Raw genomic sequence first — 18,695 nt, 5'->3', positions numbered from 1 at the left:
TATTTGCTTGTATTTGACCTATATTTGTAGCAATTCACTTTTCAGGCCTGAATAACATTAAAATGCTATTTAATAATTGATTACATGCAAAGTATTGATTATAACCCTACACTTTCCATTGAACAATTGAACCCATTACCATAAATTGACAAATTTTATAATGTAATCAAATGCTCACACACTAGCTGCTTTCAAATTCAGACACACGTTTAAGTCGATTTCACTAGATTTCCTGAAGCTACTTGTTGTCATAATGTTACCTACATACACATTCATAATTGAAGTAGGGCAGATGAGGAGCTGTATTATCGGCACCAAAACCATACGAGGTTGGTTGTGTGCACCAACGAGCGGGCTCGTGAGGTCCTCATGGAGTGCCACAACAACCTGGGCACTGGAGGTCATCCAGGGAGGCGCAGGACATTAGGTGAGATCATGGCATCCTACCACTGGGCAACCTTGCGAGAGGATGTGAACAAATGGGTGAGTTTTGGGACTTTTTGAAAGGTGAGTTATGAAACTGAATTGAGATGGATTTATTTTAAGCATTTTTATGACATTCTGTAGAAGTGTTTTAATCCTTATATTGCAACAAATATACAGAGTAATTGTTTTTTTGCTTTGTCATGCTCATGAGTAGACCTTGATGGAACTTTACTTGACTGCTTTAAAGGTTGATGAATGTCCCCGCTGTCAGCCTCATGAGGTGATGAAGACTGTGGCACCTGTCCTTCACCCAATTGATGTTGGCAAGGCATGGAGTGTCCTTGGGGTTGACCTAATTGGTCCCCTTCCCACTGCCGCAAAGGGCAAAAGGTAGCTTTTATGCATGGCTGTTGTATGTGTAACCACATTTAAAGATAGTCAATGCAGAAGATTTGGTTTAAAGGAAAACTAGTGACAGGGATGGAATGTCCATTAACGATTATTACTACATTTATAACATGCATTTTATGTTGCAGATTTATTCTGACAGCAACAGACCTTTTTTCTAAGTGGGTTGTGGCAAAACCCCTGTGCACCAAAACAGCCGTTGAGGTGTCACGAAAAATTGTAAATATCCTCGACTTCGGTCTGGACGACAGGATTATTACAGACCAACGGCGGGAATTTGTGAATGAGGTACAGTTATGTTTGTAAAACAGTGTATGTGTGACATAGAATATTTCTCATTGAATCTAATCTTTCAAGTTAATTTACATAAACTAATGCATTGCAGCTCAACCATGTGGTGTTTGCAGAGCTCGGTGTGAAACACTGAATCACTTCAGCCTATCACCCCCAGGCCAATGGACAAGCAGAGAGGACAAACAACACAATAAAGTCAGCCCTGGCCAAGTACTGTGGGGAAGAGCAGGATGACTGGGATATTTATCGGAGGGGAATTGTTGCGAGTATCCACACCTCAAAACAGGTCATATTAGGTAACGACTGCAAATGTAAACAATATTCAACAACGACAGATTTTCAATAAAATACTGTATTCCCTTTTAATTAAGAGATCAACAAAGTTCACACCGTATTGTGCCCTTTTAGGGAGGCAGCCTCGCTCCCCTGGGTTGATTAATTTAGAGAAGGATGGGGACTCTCTTACGTCTGTCTGGGACTCAAGCGACAAGAAGCTTGAGGCACAAACTGCAGAAGTCACAGATCTGCATGCAAAGGTGATGGTAAAATGGCAATATATATATATATATATATATATATATATATATTAGTGCTGTCAGTTAAACGCGTTATTAACGACGTTAACGCAAACCAATTTTAACGGCGATAAAAAAAAAATCTGCACGATTAACGCAATTCTTTTATTTAAAAAAAATATATATACAGGTGCTGGTCATATTATTAGAATATCATGAAAAAGTTGATTTATTTCATTAATTCCATTTAGAAAGTCAAACCTGTAGAATGTATACATTCATTCCAAACAGACTGATACATTATAAGTGTTTTTTGCCAAAAAGAATATGATTATAGCTGACAACCAATGAAAACCCTAAATTCAACATCTCAGAAAATTAGAATATGGTGAAAAGGTCAGATATTGAAGACACCTGGTGCCACACTCTAATTAGCTAACTAACTCAAAACACCTGGAAAAGCCTTTAAATGGTCTCTCGTTTTGATTCTGTATGACACACAATCATGGGGAAGACTGCTGACTTGACAACTGTCCAAAAGATGACCATTGATACTTTAAAGAAGGAGGGCAAGACACAAAAGGTCATTGCCAAAGAGGTTGGATGTTCCCAGAGCTCTGTGTCCAAGCACATTAATAGAGAGGCGAAGGGAAGAAAAAGATGTGGTAGAAAAGAGTGTACAAGCAAGAGGGATAAACGCGCCCTGGAGAGGATTGTCGAACAAAACCGATTCAAAAATGTGGGGGAGATCCACAAAGAGTGGACTGTAGCTGGAGTCAGTGCTTCAAGAAGCACCACACACCGACGTATGCAAGATATGGGCTTCAGCTGTCGCATTCCTCGTGTAAAGCCACTCTTGAATAAGAGACAACGTCAAAAGCGTCTCGCCTGGGCTCAAGACAAAAAGGACTGGACTGCTGCTGAGTGGTCCAAAGTTATGTTTTCAGATGAAAGTAAATTTTGTATCTCCTTTGGAAATCAAGGTCCCAGAGTCTGGAGGAAGACAGGAGAGGCACAGAATCCACGTTGCCTGAAGTCCAGTGTAAAATTTCCACAGTCAGTAATGGTCTGGGGTGCCATGTCATCTGCTGCTGTTGGTCCACTGTGTTTCCTGAGGTCCAGGGTCAATGCAGCAGTCTACCAGGAAGTTTTAGAACACTTTATGCTGCCTGCCGCGGACCAACTTTATGGAGGTGACGATTTCATTTTCCAACATGACTTGGCACCTGCACACAGTGCCAAATCTACCAGTACCTGGTTAAAGGACCATGGTATCCCTCTTCTTGATTGGCCTGCAAACTCACCTGACCTTAACCCCATAGAAAACCTATGGGGTATTGTGAAGCGGAAGATGCGAGATGCCAGACCCAACAATGCTGAAGAGCTGAAGGCCACTATTAAAGCAACCTGGGCTCTCATAACACCTGAGGAGTGCAACAGACTGGTCGACTCCATGCCACGCCGTATTGCTGCAGCAATTCAGGCAAAAGGAGCTGCAACTAAGTATTGATTGCCATACATGCTGAAACTTTCCATGTTCATACTTTTCAGTTGGCCCACATTTCTAAAAAATCATTTTTTGTACTAGTCGTAACTAATATTCTAATTTTCTGAGATACTGAATTTGGGATTTTCAGTAATTGTCAGTACTAATCATCCAAATTAAAAGAAATAAACATTTCAAATATATCACTCTGTGTGTAATGAATTGATATAATATGTAAGTTTCACGTTCTGAATATAATTACTGAAATAAATCAACTTTTTCATGATATTCTAATAATTTGACCAGCACCTGTATATATATTTTTTTTTCTTTGGCTCAAAACAAAGAAGCAGTAGCCTGACTGCTATGTTCAAGGCAGTAAGTTTGTATGTTCATCGTTTAATTGCACTATAGGCTTTTTTTTTGTATTGTCCTGTTTTGATCAGTGTATGCCAATGATGTTGATAAGAGCATTAAAATGAGAAAAAGTAATGGGACAAAGAAATCAAGGGATATTTAGCAAAGCAAAAACATTTGCGTTTGCTCGCGATTAATCGTGAGTTAGCTATGGCATTAATGTGATTAATCGCGATTAAATATTTCAATCGCTTGACAGCACTAATATATATATATCAATTACTCCTGAAATTAAGTTTTAAGAGACAATTACATTACAATCATTTCATATTTTTTTCAGATATACGAGAACATAAAAGTGGCCTAAAAAAGGCAGAAGAAGGCCTTTGAACAGGCGAAGGGGAAGAAAATTAAGTCTTTCTTATTCAAAGATGGGGATGAGGTCATGAAGGCCAACATGAGGAAGCAAGGGCGAAAAGGGGGCAAACTAGAAGGCAACTGGTCTGGGCCTTATGTAATTTCCTCCTTGTCGTCCAAGGGTGGGGAAAGCTATGGAGCAGGTCATCCACTGGGACCAGACCTACTGTGTGCCCGGCAGGTCCATGGTGGACAATGTCCACCTCATTCGTGATGTTTTGGACGTCTCCTGCTCATTGGGTTTTAACACTGGTTTGATTTCTCTGGACAAGGAAAAGGCTTTTGACCGCGTTGAACATAACTTTCTCTGGGAAGTTATGGAGAGTTTTGGGTTCAGCGCTGGTTTTATAGCTAAGATCAAGGTGTTGTACAGTGAGGTTGAGACATAGGCGCCGGAACCTATGTGGCCGCGGGGCCAATGGCCACCCCACCTTTCGTGAAAAAAAAAATATTGGGCCAAAACATTACTAAGAAACAAAATAGTTTGATTGAGTCTAAAACATTCTCAACGATTCAGAAAATCAGAGTACTGCAGCAGGTAGCAATCGGGTTGCCATGGCCCATGTGTAAACAAATGAGCACCGCCATACAAGTTAACTAACGATCGATGTAGGCTTCAATATCATGCAAGGACTTCGTTTTCTTTTTCTTTTTCAATTCAATTCAATTGCATGCTTTAATAAAGTATTGTTTTACCTACCATTACGAGTCTCGTTTGGTTTAGTAGGGAATTCGCACAATGGCGCTGCTGCTGCTTGCTTATGGTTGGTTCAGACTACACGATTTCAGCCCGATTTTGCCCCGATTCGTTCGTCGCAGACAAATTTGCGAATGGTACACGATTTTGAAAAGTCGGCAACGAGACAACGTCTTGTAATTTGACATGCTGCGATCTACATTTTTTTCGGCTCCATTGTTGACATGGAGGGAATCCCGCGAACTGCTGGAGAACACGGGCCGTGTTCACTAACCAGTAAAGAACGAACTAGTAAAGTAAAGACTAGCAGCTCAAGCAGGGGGCCCCAGACTTCCCTTTCCCGGGCCACATTGACCAGCTCTGACGGGGGGATCCCGAGGCGTTCCCAGGCCAGTGTTGAGATATAATCTCTCCACCTAGTCCTGGGTCTTCCCCGAGGTCTCCTCCCCACTGGACGTGCCTGAAACACCTCCCAAGGAAGGCGCCCAGTGGGCATCCTTACCAGATGCCCGAACCACCTCAGCTGACTCCTTTCTAAGTAAAGGAGCAGCGGCTCTAATCCGAGTTCCTCACTTTAACAATGCAATCAAAACTATGTACAAAAATGGAAACTGTTCAATTAAATTACATGCTGGTACTTCCCCTAGATTCTTTTTAAATCGTGGCGTTAGACAAGGGTGTCCAATTTCCCCCTACCCCTTCCTAATTTGTACTCAACTACTCACTGAATCCATAAAGCTTAGTCCACTTAAAGGTATCTCAATAGCTGATGGTGAGGTCATCATCAGTCAGCTGGCTGATGATACAACACTTTTTTTTAAGGGATGCCTCTCAGATACCTATAACCATTGATTTAATTACAATTTTCTCCATTGCTTCCGGGCTAAATTTAAACCTTAAAAAAATGTGAATTGCTTGCTCTTAAGAATTGCGATCTACCGTCTATTTGTAATATTCCTGGAAAGGACTCTATAACCTATCTAGGAGTTGTTATTACCAAAGATATAGATTGCAGATGTGGTTTAAACTACGACCCTATTATTGTCAAAACTAAAAAAAGGTTTAATCAGTGGTTACAGCGAGACCTATCAGTCAGAGGTAGGATCCTTCTTACCAAGGCTGAGGGCATCTCCCGGCTCACTTATGCAGCTCTGTCCTTGGATGTAAACAAAAAGACTTCTAAACAAATTGACAAAATGTTATTTAATTTTATTTGTAGGAATAAAACCCACTATATTAAAAAATGCTGTGATAATGAACCCGTATGATAAGGGTGGCCTTAACTTCCTTGATGTTTCAAACTTAAATTACACTTTCCAAATTAACTGGCTAAAACAATTTATAAAGAATCAATTTGGAATTTGATCCCTCACTTTATCTTCTCCAAATTAGGGGGCCTTCATTTTGTTTTATTCTGTAATTATAATATTGAGAAAATCCCTACAAAATTGTCCAACTTTCACAAGCAGATGCTTCTCTCATGGTCCATGATCTATAAACATAATTTCTCTCCTCAAAGATGTTATATATGGAATAACAGAGACATATTGTACAAGAACCAGTCTTTATTTTTTGAGAACTGGTTTGCACATGATTTACACCTGGTCAGCCAACTGCTCGACTGTAATGGTATTTCAATGTCATATCAGGAATTTTTGATGGAGTATGGTATTCCAATTCCCCCAATGGAATTTGCTATTGTCATGGATGTAATCCCTACAGGAGTTGTGATGCTTCTAAGAAGTAGAGCAGGGGTTAGGCCAACCTTGCTACCTCTTGACCCTACCGAGTCTGCAGTTGGTGGGGTTTGTTTCTCCCCTGGAAGACGTAGCAATAATTGTGGAATACGATCATTGTTCCAAAATGATAGAGTCTCTGTCCCATATGTAGTTGCCTACTGGAATAATTGTGTATCTGATCTTAATTTGAAGAAAATCTGGACTTTACCATCTACATTTTTGATCACTAACAAAATGAAAGAGGTATCTTTTAAGGTTATACACCGTTACTATCCCTGTAAACTATTTTTGAAAAGATTTAAATTAGATATAGATGTCAATTGCTCATTTTGTAATATGTACCCTGAAGATGTGACACATTTATTTTGGAACTGTACCCATTCAAATCATGTATGGAAAGATATTTGCACTTTTATCACTCGTTTCATTGACCCCAAGTTTTCTCTTCGTATTGAACATGTATTGTTTGGTTTCTTCAATTACACCTCTAGTCAAGCAAACCAATATTTTATTATAAACCTTATTATTTTATTAGCTAAATGGCATATTCATAAATGTAAATACTCGAATCAGAAACCGCTTTTTGTTGTGCTTGAGAATGAAACCAGGCAGTAGGTGGGAAATATTCTATGTTCTAGAAATGGGAAAGCTATTAAAACACTTAGGGCCCTATCTTGCATCCGGCGCAAGTGACTTAGTCACTGGCGCATGTGTCGTTGCTAGTCTACAACTGGCGCAGAGCGCTCTTTTGCCACCTGCGCCACTCGCCGGTAAATTAGGGAATGATCTTGCGCCCCAAGGGGCGGTTCGGCGGAAGGAGGAGGCGTGTTCTGGCGCAAACGGTATTTTGCCGTCTCTGAATACCATTGCGCTACTGACCAGGAAATACCTGGTTTAAAGTCAGTGGCGCGTTGTTCAAATGCTATTTTAAGGGCGCAAGCATACATGCGCATTCGATGCATACGGATTGCTTGTGCACCTCGCGCATACACTTTGCTTCTCTCATCTACCTAGCCGCACATTCTTGGTAAATTATTTGGGAAAGAACAGCTGATGCAGCGGTAATAAGTTGTAGGCTACTTTTTAATCAATGCATCTGCAAACACCGTACAGCAAACACATATTTTCTTGACACAGACATCGTGTAGGCCTACATGCCCATAACTTTTAGGATTGATGAGTAGGCCTATTTGATCGTGAAAAACATTGTTTTACCGCGAGTGAGTGTTAAAAAGAATTAATGAATGCGGGCGCGCGTGTGTGCTCTGTTTAAACACACGCAAACTAAACACTCTCATCATCATCTCATCTTCGTCCTCTTATCGGGGGTCGGGTCGCGGGGGGAGCAGCTCAAGCAGGGGGCCCCAGACTTCCCTTTCCCGGGCCACATTGACCAGCTCTGACGGGGGGATCCCGAGGCGTTCCCAAGCCAGTGTTGAGATATAATCTCTCCACCTAGTCATGGGTCTTCCCAGAGGTCTCCTCCCCACTGGACGTGCCTGAAACACCACCCAAGGAAGGCGCCCAGTGGGCATCGTTACCAGAAGCCCGAACCACCTCAGCTGACTCCTTTCTAAGTAAAGGAGCAGCGGCTCTAATCCGAGTTCCTCACGGATGGCTGAGCTTCTCACCCTATCCCTAAGGGAGACGCCAGCCACCCTTCTGAGAAAACTCATCTCGGCCGCTTGTACCCGCGATCTCGTCCTTTCGGTCATCACCCAACCCTCATGACCATAGGTGAGGATAGGAACGAAGATAGACCGGTAGATCGAGAGCTTTGCCTTGCGGCTCAGCTCTCTTTTCGTAACAACGGTGCGGTAAAGCGAACGCAATACCGCCCCCGCTTCTCCGATTCTCCGGCCAATCTCACGCTCCATAGTTCCCTCACTTGCGAACAAGACCCCTACTTGAACTCCTTCACTTGGGCAAACTAAACACGTAACGCATAATACAATCAATGGCAATGTCTATTACCGCGGGGACACATGCATATTAGGATAGCATACAATACTGATAAGAAACAATGTTTATAATGTATTGCGTATATCATTAAATAGAACCACAGTTACCGCATATCATATGTTATAGCCTATCATACGTTTTCTTTGCCGAAATTTATTTGAGGACTCAGTATTTCTGAAGTTGTGGAAGAAAACCCCTTATTCCATGTGTGAATTAGGCCACATTATTTGGCAATAAACTAAGCCATTTGCAAAATCATGTGCATCTGTCTCATCGGAGACTGCAGACGCGCTGTCAAAATATCAACTCGTCCGATTCAAATGCGCTCATGGCTCTTAAAGGGGATGGGAGCTGGCACTCTCATTGGTTTGTTGCACGTTACGCCCAAACCACACCTACGGGTAATTAGGCTGCTTCAGACCAACCCTTTTGACGCTTGCGCCGCGGCGCAAGCGTCATTTATCCGCCTGTAAAATAGCGATAGCGCCGTAGAACCGCCCACAAAGCTACTTGCGCTTTGCGCTTTCCCACTTGCGTTTCAGACCGTTAAAATAGGGCCCTTAGTGTGTGTGCTCTTTATAATATTTTTATATAATTTAATGCTGCATTTTGTATTTTCTATGTCTGCCATTTCTGTACCCCCTGGCTGTTGTTGCATTGCTAATTATCAATACAATTTTTTAAAAAATAAATAAATAAATACACTTTTCGTACTCAACGGCAGCCATCTTAGATACGTAGCGGAAGAGGGCAGTGCCAGGCTGAGCCAACGTCGTTGCATTTTCCACATAGCCTACATTAATAGAATGTAATATAGCGGGATGTTTATAGCGGGATGTTTACCACGGAGTATTCGATTTGGAACAACACTGACATCTGAAAATTAGCGCACTTAGTGAGTACGGATAGTGTACTTCGGTTAAGTGTACTGATGGAAGGATGGATATTGGAACACGGCAATGCTATAGAGCTGTGACCGCCCCCATTTTGAACAGCTCTGGTTCCGGCGTGGGTGTCAGATTGACTCGGCTGCCAGATCTACTCGGGGTCCTAGATGCGCAATAATGACGCACTTCCTGTAAACGATCTCCTTCTGTTTTCTAATCTATGAATAATAATCAAATGTACAAATTATTGATGCATATACTTGGGTTATATATAAAAGAAGAATCGGTTAACTCCATTCACTGAACGGGGCGATCCACTTTAATTCCAGCGCTCCCAACACGGAGTCAAAACAGCAACCCACACCCAGCCACTTCCGTTCTCCTCCTTCAGAATAAGAGTCCCTAACAGGAACTGGGTTACATATGCATTCATCAGTGCTTTTAGACGTGTTTCTAATGGCTTTGTTGTGGGAAAGAACGGGCTGCTTTTTAAGTCTATGATTGAGCCCCGTTTATAAACAACCCTTCCGGGTTTTGTCCGTTGGCTTGTGTCGATGCGTCAAGTGTCGATAAGTCATCTGTAAGCGCAGGACCCCGAGTCGATCTGGCAGCCGAGTCAATCTGGTACCCACACCGGAGGTGAATTTCCATTCATTTTCTCCATTTCATTTTCGTAAAATCGTTATATAAAGAGTTTTAAGCCTGGAACAACACCAATCATCCGTTAGGCTATTCTTGACGATAAAACATTTGATTCGGGGCCAAAAAGAATTTGGAACACGGAAAAAAGGCAAAGGTACAAGTCTGTGTACATTATTTTTGTGAATGAGTGAGGAACATCTCATCCAATAAACCATTGCAAACTTTTGTTACAATGGTTACAACCCAATAATTTAGCGTGTTTCTTGCATCTTATAACTTTTGTCCTTATTATATTGTTGTATTGTTAATACAAGTTGTGTCATATATTCTGTGTGTGCGTGTATCTGTGTGTGTGTATATATGTGTGTATGTGTGTGTGTAGGTATAGTGTTTCATATAGCATTGTCATCAACATAGCACGTTCCTTTGTTCCTGACTGCAATCACCGCATAATAACGTTACATGTGAATTCAGTCTCATATACCAGTTAAAGGGACTCGCACCTTTGTTGCATTTGAGAATTACAGCACATTCAAATCATCCCGCCTTCCTCCAATGCCCCACCCCCTCGTTCCCATCCGCGGTCTTTTATTTAAGAAACTTTATTTACACAAGCAGACTTACAACCTACTGCCTCTGCGCACGCACGTGAGTGCAAACTGATTAGGACAGCCCTCAGCCTATCAGCAATCACCTTCGCTTTCCGCCAAAGCCAACTCCATGGTCAGAATTAGATGAGAGACGATTGTTGATTTGATTGATAAAAAAACGGAGAAACTCACACATACATAGAATTGTTAGCTGAATTTTCTTTTCTGATATTGCATATTTATGTAAGCTGAGCAATTGTTTTTATGTTCTTGAGTATACTGTTATACTGTATACTATTGTGCTATTGCCATGGTAAAAAGATGAAAATAACTTGATTTTACTTTCAATTCCTTTTACATTCTCCAAGGTGTTAACATTTTTCATAACTCCATGTAGGACGTTTCTATACATAAATGTAAGTACTGTGGCAGTAGTAATGCAATATTTAGGAAACATACTCTTGTACTCTTGATACTCAAGTACTTTTAAAAACAAGTACTTCAGTACTTTTACTTAAGTAGACATCTGACTGTAGTACTTTTACTTGTACTTGAGTAAAATTTAGCAAGGGGTATCTGTACTTTTACTCAAGTAAGGAAGCTGTGTACTCTGTCCGCCTCTGCATTTACATACACATATATATTCAGTTCAATGGTTATTTGCACCATTTATTTGCTTTATTCTTTTAGTTGTCATACATTTTTTTGTAGAATTCGTTGTATTTTCTTGCAAACACTGTACGGCTAACGTTATCTAACGTTATAGCGGCCTTATAATAAGCAGTCTCAGCTGTTTTGTTTTCAGTGTAACGTCGGATACGGCCACCGGTGGTTAACTTTATTACTCTGTTCAAAAAATTATTCTTCAATGTCGAAAGCTCGAACTTTATAATAAATAAACATTGTGGGACCCTGGGGAGTTCTCCACAGCAAGAGTAATAACACACTGCCCTAATTATGTAGAAAGGTTGGCAGAGATAATGGAAACACATTTTGCTATGCTTTTGATCTTGAATGTTAGCTTCATCAGCATACTGTAATGGGAAATATTGCAATATGATCTCAAATGATAGAATGCTTATATAATAATAATAATAATAATAATAATAATAAATTTTATTTATAATGCACTTTATATTCAAGAATCTCAAAGTGCTTCAGAGAAAAAAATACCAAAAATAAATAATAAGGAGAAAATACTATTAAAAAGGGGGAACCTCAAAGAAAGTTTAGCTAAATGCTCTTTTAAAGAGATGGGTTTTGAGGTTCCGTTTAAAAAGAGCTGTAGTCTGTGGAGCCCTCAAGTGGTCAGGGAGGGCGTTCCATAGTCTAGGGGCAGCAGCAGAAAAGGCCCGATCACCCATGGTGCACAGCTTCGTATATCTGCAATTGGAAACATTGTAACATTGCAAACTGCTGCGGTTTCTAACATTGTCTGCATTTTAGAAATCTCCCCTCTTCACGTAGCCTACTATGTGGATTCACACCTACAACCAGCCTATTGACTTCAGACTGTCTCCCCCTCCCCCCACCCCCCATCATCAGACTCGACACAGCTTATGTTGTCTGATCTCACGAATCTCACTACAATAATTTCACAGTGATATGATTTATAGTAAAATTAAAATATGCAAAACATGTATTTTCAGAAAGTGTTCCTATGTCTCTCTTCACCCTGATATTGTTATAAAGTAAAACATGTTCTGTCTTTGTTTTTACATGTTGGTGCTTCTAGGACGACAGTGTAGTAGATCCTGACTACAGCATTGAAGTTTACACAGAGGAAGATGATATTGATATTGATGACGATGATGATGACGATTCTCCAGGCGAAGACACCTCAAGGAAGAAAGCAAGGACTGAAAGTGGAGGCAGAGGAAACCATGGCAGGGGAATGAAAGGCAGGGGCCGTGGTTTTCCACAACACAAAAAAAAACCAAACACATCAGGCCAACAAGTTGTGGAGGCAGAGGAAACGAGCAGAGGAGCCAGAAAAAGAACAGGCCCTTCTAGAGGCAGCCGAGGCAGAGGCAGGGGGGGCCGTGGTGTGACATAGGGTGGAGAGGACTGTGATGAGGAGAGACCAGGAACCAGCAGAGATGTTCCTAGCAGAGCAAGAAGAAGAGCAAGAGGTCGCCGGGGACGTGGACCTGCTGTTCTTACTCATGATGATCTACTCAGAGTTCAGCAATTTCAGCAGGAGAGGATTGCCGCTGAGCAGGTAAAGCAGCACCATATTAGTATTTTCTTATTATTATTGTCTTTGGATTAGATGTCCAGCAGCCAATGTTTCTATTTGTTTTAAAAATCATGACCTCTGCAACATCTATTGACATGAAAATATCTACTATTTCAGGCTAGAATTCAAGCTCTAGACATCACACAGTCTCATGAGCTGCTTCTGACCTGCCTGGAAAGGGACCCAAGCATGCTGTTTGACCTGATGGCACACTCACAGGTTCAGGATGATTCCCAAATTATTCGAACACCCGGGCAACCAGAGTGGTGTGTCTGTGGCAGATGCAGGCAGATGATTAGAGACATTGAGAAGGTGTGCTGCCGACAAACGCTGGAAAATTGCATCTCTGTCCTGCCTCACATGGATGCCTTCATCTTGCAGCCGGGGGTCCTCCGCATGGCTAGACGCATCTGGAATGACTCCCGAGCATTAGATGATGCACAAACACCGGGGGAAAGCCACAGGCAGTTCCGCTTTTCTGCATATAGACAGTATATAATTTGGCAGTATGGTCAACTTGGACAAGGCCACAGAGTTGTCATACCAAGTTGCTGTGTTTGGAGAATACGTGAAACATACCCAGACCCCAATGGGATCTACAAAGGTTTTATCCCTAGCCGAAATGGTATAGATGAGGAATAGACTCCAGCCCAGTGTACCCTGCCCTGTGAATTATGTACATGGTACTGTCTTATTACTGTATATTTTGGCCATAGTTAGTGACCCATGTTTCTAAATTAAAAATACATATTTACTCTGTTGTGTTGATTTACATCTGTGAAATTCCAATTATAGTCAATTTTCAAGTCAATTCAGTTTAAAAATGTCGAACTGCCATTTCCTTTACTTACATCATGTTTTTCTTATGCTTTGGTTACACTATGCAGAAAATCACACGACTTATTGCTGCTCCTGCGCTTCGTTCCCACCATTACATCTGATGTGCAGAAAGTCTTTAATATTATAAGTTAGTGTATTCTAGTTAGTGTATATATAGGAAGTGTATTCTTTGAATTTCAACTGAATGCTTACAGAATGCCTCTTAGTTTAATTTCTCCACATATTCTGTATGAACTTCAGAATCAATTTGATTTTATGAAAAAAAGTTTTAATGTTTTAAAATCTTACTGAGGGAATTCAGTGATCCCAAAAACACACATCTTACATTATGGAAACCAATGACATAAGGCTACATTTTGAAAATATTGCTTTAGATCCGGAGTTCTCTGGTTTTCCTTTCAGACAAGACGGCAGGTTTGATGCCAGGACAAGCCCTGGTTGGTGCAGATCGTCTTCTACTTTTGCGGGAGTGGTTCACCTTGACAGAGAGTAATAAAAATCAAAATGTAACATTGGACAAAATTGCAAAGTTAGGTATTACTAGCCAGATAAAAAGATTTAACTTTATCTTCTATCGATTATGCGTTTATGGACAATCTAACAGGTAACATATAAGGAGAAGTTATGCTCCTTCTCCAATGAGAGATGTTATTACAAAAAACAGTAGGTGTCACAATCACATGTCAACTCACCACGACCTCTGCTGCGTTGAGTCTCCAAAATTTGTTCCGTTGATGGTGCAGGGACACCACTGAGAGTCCCAAGTCGTCGGGGGTCATCTGGTCTCATCGCTCTTTTCCGAGGCATGCCCCTCCCTGCCGCCAACTGGTCCAACTTGCAGCGTAGGATGGCACACTGGAGGTCTTTTATGTACTCATAACTCTTCTTGACCTTCTTTATGTACAGACAGAAGCCACCGCTTTTTTTGTTGTACATTTTGTGGTAGCTGACAGGACACAAAAAGTACAGTTACCAACAAATAAAAATGTGGTAAGTTGATATGAGATGTGTTTCACTTTATAAGGAGAATAAACAAAAGATATAGACTATCAAAGAACAATATAGTATATAAAGGGTGTATTTTGAATTCCTCAAATAAATGTTCAAACAGACTTCAGACTTGACCTCATTGTCGTTGTACCCTCCACAACCATGTCACGCCCAGTGGGGAAAAAAATGTCATTATGACATGAGGTGGTAGGCCCTGTCAGCGGTCAACCGACTTTTTAGAGTGCAGCACAGACACAGTACTTCGGCATGACCAGTAGGTTGGTGGGCCCCTATAATGTGGTAAAGCTAAAAATCTGACAACACACACTACTAGGGAATATACCTTCCACAAATGCAATTGCACAGCTGTGCAATCTTATTTATTGCAAATGACACACTTATAAGTGACTGCTGTAAAGGTTTTTGCTTTGCTATGATTTTTTTGACCAGCACCCAATTACACACCAAATCTACTAATTATCTGTTCACGGGGGAGTCAGAATTATGATTTTTTTGTGTTTTAAACATCAACATACCTGTATTTGCCATCTGCCTTCACATAGTAGGGTCGGCTGCAGTGTTCATTGTAGTCGAGGGCAGCTAAAAGTGTTCGGGCCGCATACACAGGTGGTACGAAGGCGATTCGTTTTGATGCGTACATCAGAAGGTGTGCATGGAAACACTCCAGGGCACCAGTGGATCTGGCATCAGAGAGGGAGGAACAATTAAAGATATGATTGGTTACATAACTTCAGCAAAAACAATTATTACTAAATAGTAATGTAGTTTCAATCTATTATCCCAAAGTACACAAGAGCTGCATTTCTTGTCATTCTGTAGAAGGCCATTATGTATGTACTGTACAATAATAAATGTTACTAGTACAACACATCTAAACAAAAGCTTATTATATTGAAGGCTGACTCATTACCTAAAGGTCAAGTACTTTGGAATCGTCTTTGACCACCTCTCATCCATGATCAGTCCTGTGATTTTGCGGTGTGCAGTGCTTCCCTTTGGAATAAGCTCCTTGTTGCTATGGCCATGGTAACAGCCGCCAAGTCCCCACTGGTGTTCTCCAGTGACATGGTGCAGCAATCCTGTCCACATGTCCTGAATAGGCAATTCAAATGAATATGAAAAAAAATTTGTTATAATGTATAATTTCAATACATTGACAATACACTTACTTATAGAAATTACAGTGAAAAACATACCCAGAAATCCTGTGAAAATGTGGATGCGTCTTGCATAATTGTTTATGTTTTTAGTTTACTATGGGTGTGTTGATGTATGTCTGTGTGTGTGTGTCGGTGAAACTAACCGAGAGCAACAGTTGGTCCTAATGTCTTCACATTGGCAATCACTTTGGCTCTTCTCGCATTCCAGAACGCCTTTATAGTGTCCACACAGTAGTTGTCTTGGATGCCAGCAAAGTATCTCTCATTGATCATCCCCATATTCATGAAGTTGAAAAGCATTTTCACCTTTGTGTAGTTGTTGCCTGTGAGCAAAATGTTGGTGGCCATTAGAAAGTCTCCTAACTGACTGCCAAATTTTAAAGTTGGTTGGGAAGACCACCGCCACACGATATGACCTTGAGGACACAGCTGAAAAAGGGGCAGGAGAAAACACATGGAAAAAATTTAATAAGTGAAGTAATATAAAACAATGATAATATTTTGTATTAAAAACTAAATTACATGTGCTACCAAAACATGACTTACCCATTCAATGACGGCAGCTGTGACCCTTGACTTGATGTTAATCTCAAAAGGTCCTTTTGCCTGACATTGTTTTTGGGTGATGGGGTCCTTCCCTTTACAAGAATCTATTGGCAAAGCAACAAACTCACAAAGCTGCCTCAGACAGTCATGGTAAGCAATAGAAGCCGGTTTGCCAATTATATCCTCTTCCACCTCAACAGTTATCTCTGATCTATATGGTTGCCTTCTTTGCTTTTTTTGGGGAAGATGTTGTGTCTCTTGCTCTTGCTCCAGCACAGAGAGATCTTCTTCATGATCATCTTGATCTGTGTCGTCTCCCGTGTCATGCACAGTGTCTTCCATGGTGACTGATGGACATTCTTCAAGGATGAACCCAGTATTCAGAGATCTGCCTTTGCTGTAAAAATGAAAGAATATTTCTATAGTGTTTCAAATTATTATTAATACTAATAATCATAAGCGAAATATAAAATCAGGTAAAAAAATGTCATAACAGGTTGGTTATGAAGATTGATAATAACCATACCACACACGAAAAAGTGGCACGTAATCTGGGTCGTCGCTGTCATTGCAGTCAGAGTCTTCCTCTACAGTGTCCCCCTCTTCCAACAGCAAATCTGATTGCGCCTCCATGTCTGGATGCCAAGAAGGATCGTATTCGTCCTCATCGTGGTCAATGCTGATGACAGACAACCCCAGCTAGTTACATTATGTTACATACACAGAATTTACAGAAATAATAACCCATAAAATATCATGAAAAGTCTCATCTTATGTCCTTGAAAACACTTACATAGAGTTTGTTACATCATTAAATGCGTCCTCATTGATGTCACCCAATCTTTCATCTGCTGATGTAACACTGCATTTAGGAAATCAGAAAGAAAGTCAGTATTACATAATTATACATTTGGATGAGTGAATAAAAGGACTCTTCACTTTAAAAATATGTTATTATTAAACATTTGACAAGTAAAACCTAGGTACCACTGTACCTTGCTTGTATTGTGAGAAGTGAGGTCTCAGCCGAGTAGCTGTCCAAACCCTCCACTCCATGAACAGAGAAATCCTCCTCTCTACAGATGTATACATGAAATAAATAATGGGCATTTTTCACAACATTAGATAAGTTGCTGTTGTTGCCACACAGCACATGAGTAGAGATGATTTATAGTGTTCTGGAAACATCAGTTACATTTCTCATGTTCTGATGGGGTAGGGAAACGGTATAGCATCAGCTCTAGGTTTGATTTCACACCAATAACGTATCACTTTTAACAATGTACTTGTTCATGCCATCGCAAAACACAACGCATGTGTGATCCACGTTGATGGGCAAACGATAACATTAACAAACAAGGCTTACCGTTCTGAAAAAGATTCGGCAATGGTGGACAATGGTGGCGGAGGAGGCCTCTTGAAACCACGTTTTACTGGCGTCGACGTTGTTTTTCCGTAACTAAAACACAAACATGCACATGCAGTGCACACACAAATATTAACCTGAGTGGGCGGGTTGTACCAGCAGAAAGTTAAAATATGATAAACTGTACCTTGTACTGAACATGGAAACAGCGACAAACACAGATATGATATGACTTACACCTATGATTTACACACACATGGACAGTTAGCACCCTGCTAACTGCTGCCTTCGGTGTATGAATGTGTGTGTGAATGAGCCAAAACAATTTAAAGCACACTAGTACTGTGTAAAACGGTGAGGAAGACTATAAGTGGAGAATATTTCTTTATTTCCCGAGCAAACTGCTTAAGTAGCTGGAGCTAACGGTAGGTCCGTTAGCATTATGCTAAACGTGATTCCGGTAAGTGTCTGCAACAAATCAATCGTAAGGTTATATGATGTTTTTGGTTAGGTTATGCAAAATAAAAATACCTTTCCAGCAGAAACTCCGCGACCATTTCATCCGATTTTAGCTCTGGCTGCAGCTTCATCAGTTCCCTCCATTGCTCAAAAGCAGAGCCGATGTTTACTCAACGTTTTCCTCTTGCAGTATCGAGTTCTTTTTTTCTGGTGACCTTCTCTGCTAAACTTTTGTTTTTCCCCCTGGGAGCGGTTGTTTCAGTACGTGGTGTACCACTTTGGTCTGCCATCATCAGCCGCTACTCGCTACTGTCTGCCGTGGAATCAAAACAAACCCTCTATTTGAGGACGCGCCTTGATGACGCGGGCCCGAATGCGCCACAAGAAGCAGACGGAAAACCGCGGAAAACCTGCATGTCCATCTAGCAAACAGACAGGTCTGTCGGCCAATAAGATCCTTCGGTCCGAAGAATCTTATTGGTTGAAGTTTTCACTAAATATTATGAGGGTGAAATAATTGTTTGTTTTTACTCCTCGTGGGTCTGTCTTGCATTTTAGAGTGTTATTACCTTATTAATACCAATTTAATCTTATCCAAAAAAAGTGTAAAAATGCAACAAAGGTAAGAGTCCCTTTAAGTATTCGTTCAACATT

The 18,695-nt window shown here is 40.9% G+C and overlaps 1 protein-coding gene and 1 long non-coding RNA gene across 3 annotated transcripts; one reads left to right on the top strand and one right to left on the bottom strand.

Moving 5' to 3' along the window:
- The first annotated feature begins 11,831 nt into the window (after positions 1–11,831).
- On the top strand, positions 11,832–13,417 carry LOC115529841 (uncharacterized). The gene is made up of 2 exons (XR_003973658.1): positions 11,832–12,641; positions 12,777–13,417. It is a non-coding gene; the product is annotated as an uncharacterized LOC115529841 (long non-coding RNA).
- Positions 13,418–13,745: 328 nt separating this feature from the next.
- LOC115529840 (uncharacterized) lies at positions 13,746–18,389 on the bottom strand. Of its 2 annotated transcripts, XR_003973657.1 has the most exons (10): positions 18,114–18,389; positions 17,583–17,675; positions 17,212–17,292; positions 17,010–17,078; positions 16,743–16,895; positions 16,217–16,613; positions 15,814–16,099; positions 15,421–15,602; positions 15,026–15,190; positions 14,399–14,445 (listed from the first exon to the last, which is right to left on the bottom strand). XR_003973657.1 is itself a non-coding variant. In XM_030338922.1 (4 exons), the coding sequence occupies exons 1-4, from the start codon at positions 15,597–15,599 to the stop codon at positions 13,955–13,957; spliced, it is 621 nt and encodes a 206-aa protein (XP_030194782.1). In that variant the 5' UTR covers positions 15,600–15,602; the 3' UTR covers positions 13,746–13,954. The 2 variants fall into 2 exon arrangements, 1 of the variants encoding a protein (XP_030194782.1); XM_030338922.1 differs by lacking the exons at positions 15,814–16,099; positions 16,217–16,613; positions 16,743–16,895; ... (2 more) ...; positions 17,583–17,675; positions 18,114–18,389 and adding an exon at positions 13,746–13,977 and having other exon boundaries at positions 14,192–14,445.
- Positions 18,390–18,695: the final 306 nt, after the last annotated feature.

The sequence above is a fragment of the Gadus morhua genome, chromosome 17 (genome assembly GCF_902167405.1).
Source record: "Gadus morhua chromosome 17, gadMor3.0, whole genome shotgun sequence".
Lineage (NCBI taxonomy): Eukaryota > Metazoa > Chordata > Actinopteri > Gadiformes > Gadidae > Gadus > Gadus morhua.
This window is presented reverse-complemented; position numbering and strand designations above follow the sequence as displayed.

What these genes read in the sequence shown, in the direction of transcription:
- LOC115529840 (XM_030338922.1), bottom strand. Translation starts at nt 15,599, where the DNA reads ATGTGGACAGGATTGCTGCACCATGTCACTGGAGAACACCAGTGGGGA. An exon ending in CCAAAGTACTTGACCTTTAG is followed by an intron (nt 15,191 to 15,420) that starts GTAATGAGTCAG and finishes CTCTGATGCCAG; the next exon opens with ATCCACTGGTGCCCTGGAGT. An exon ending in TCAACGCAGCAGAGGTCGTG is followed by an intron (nt 13,978 to 14,191) that starts GTGAGTTGACAT and finishes CTCTCTGTCAAG; the next exon opens with GTGAACCACTCCCGCAAAAG.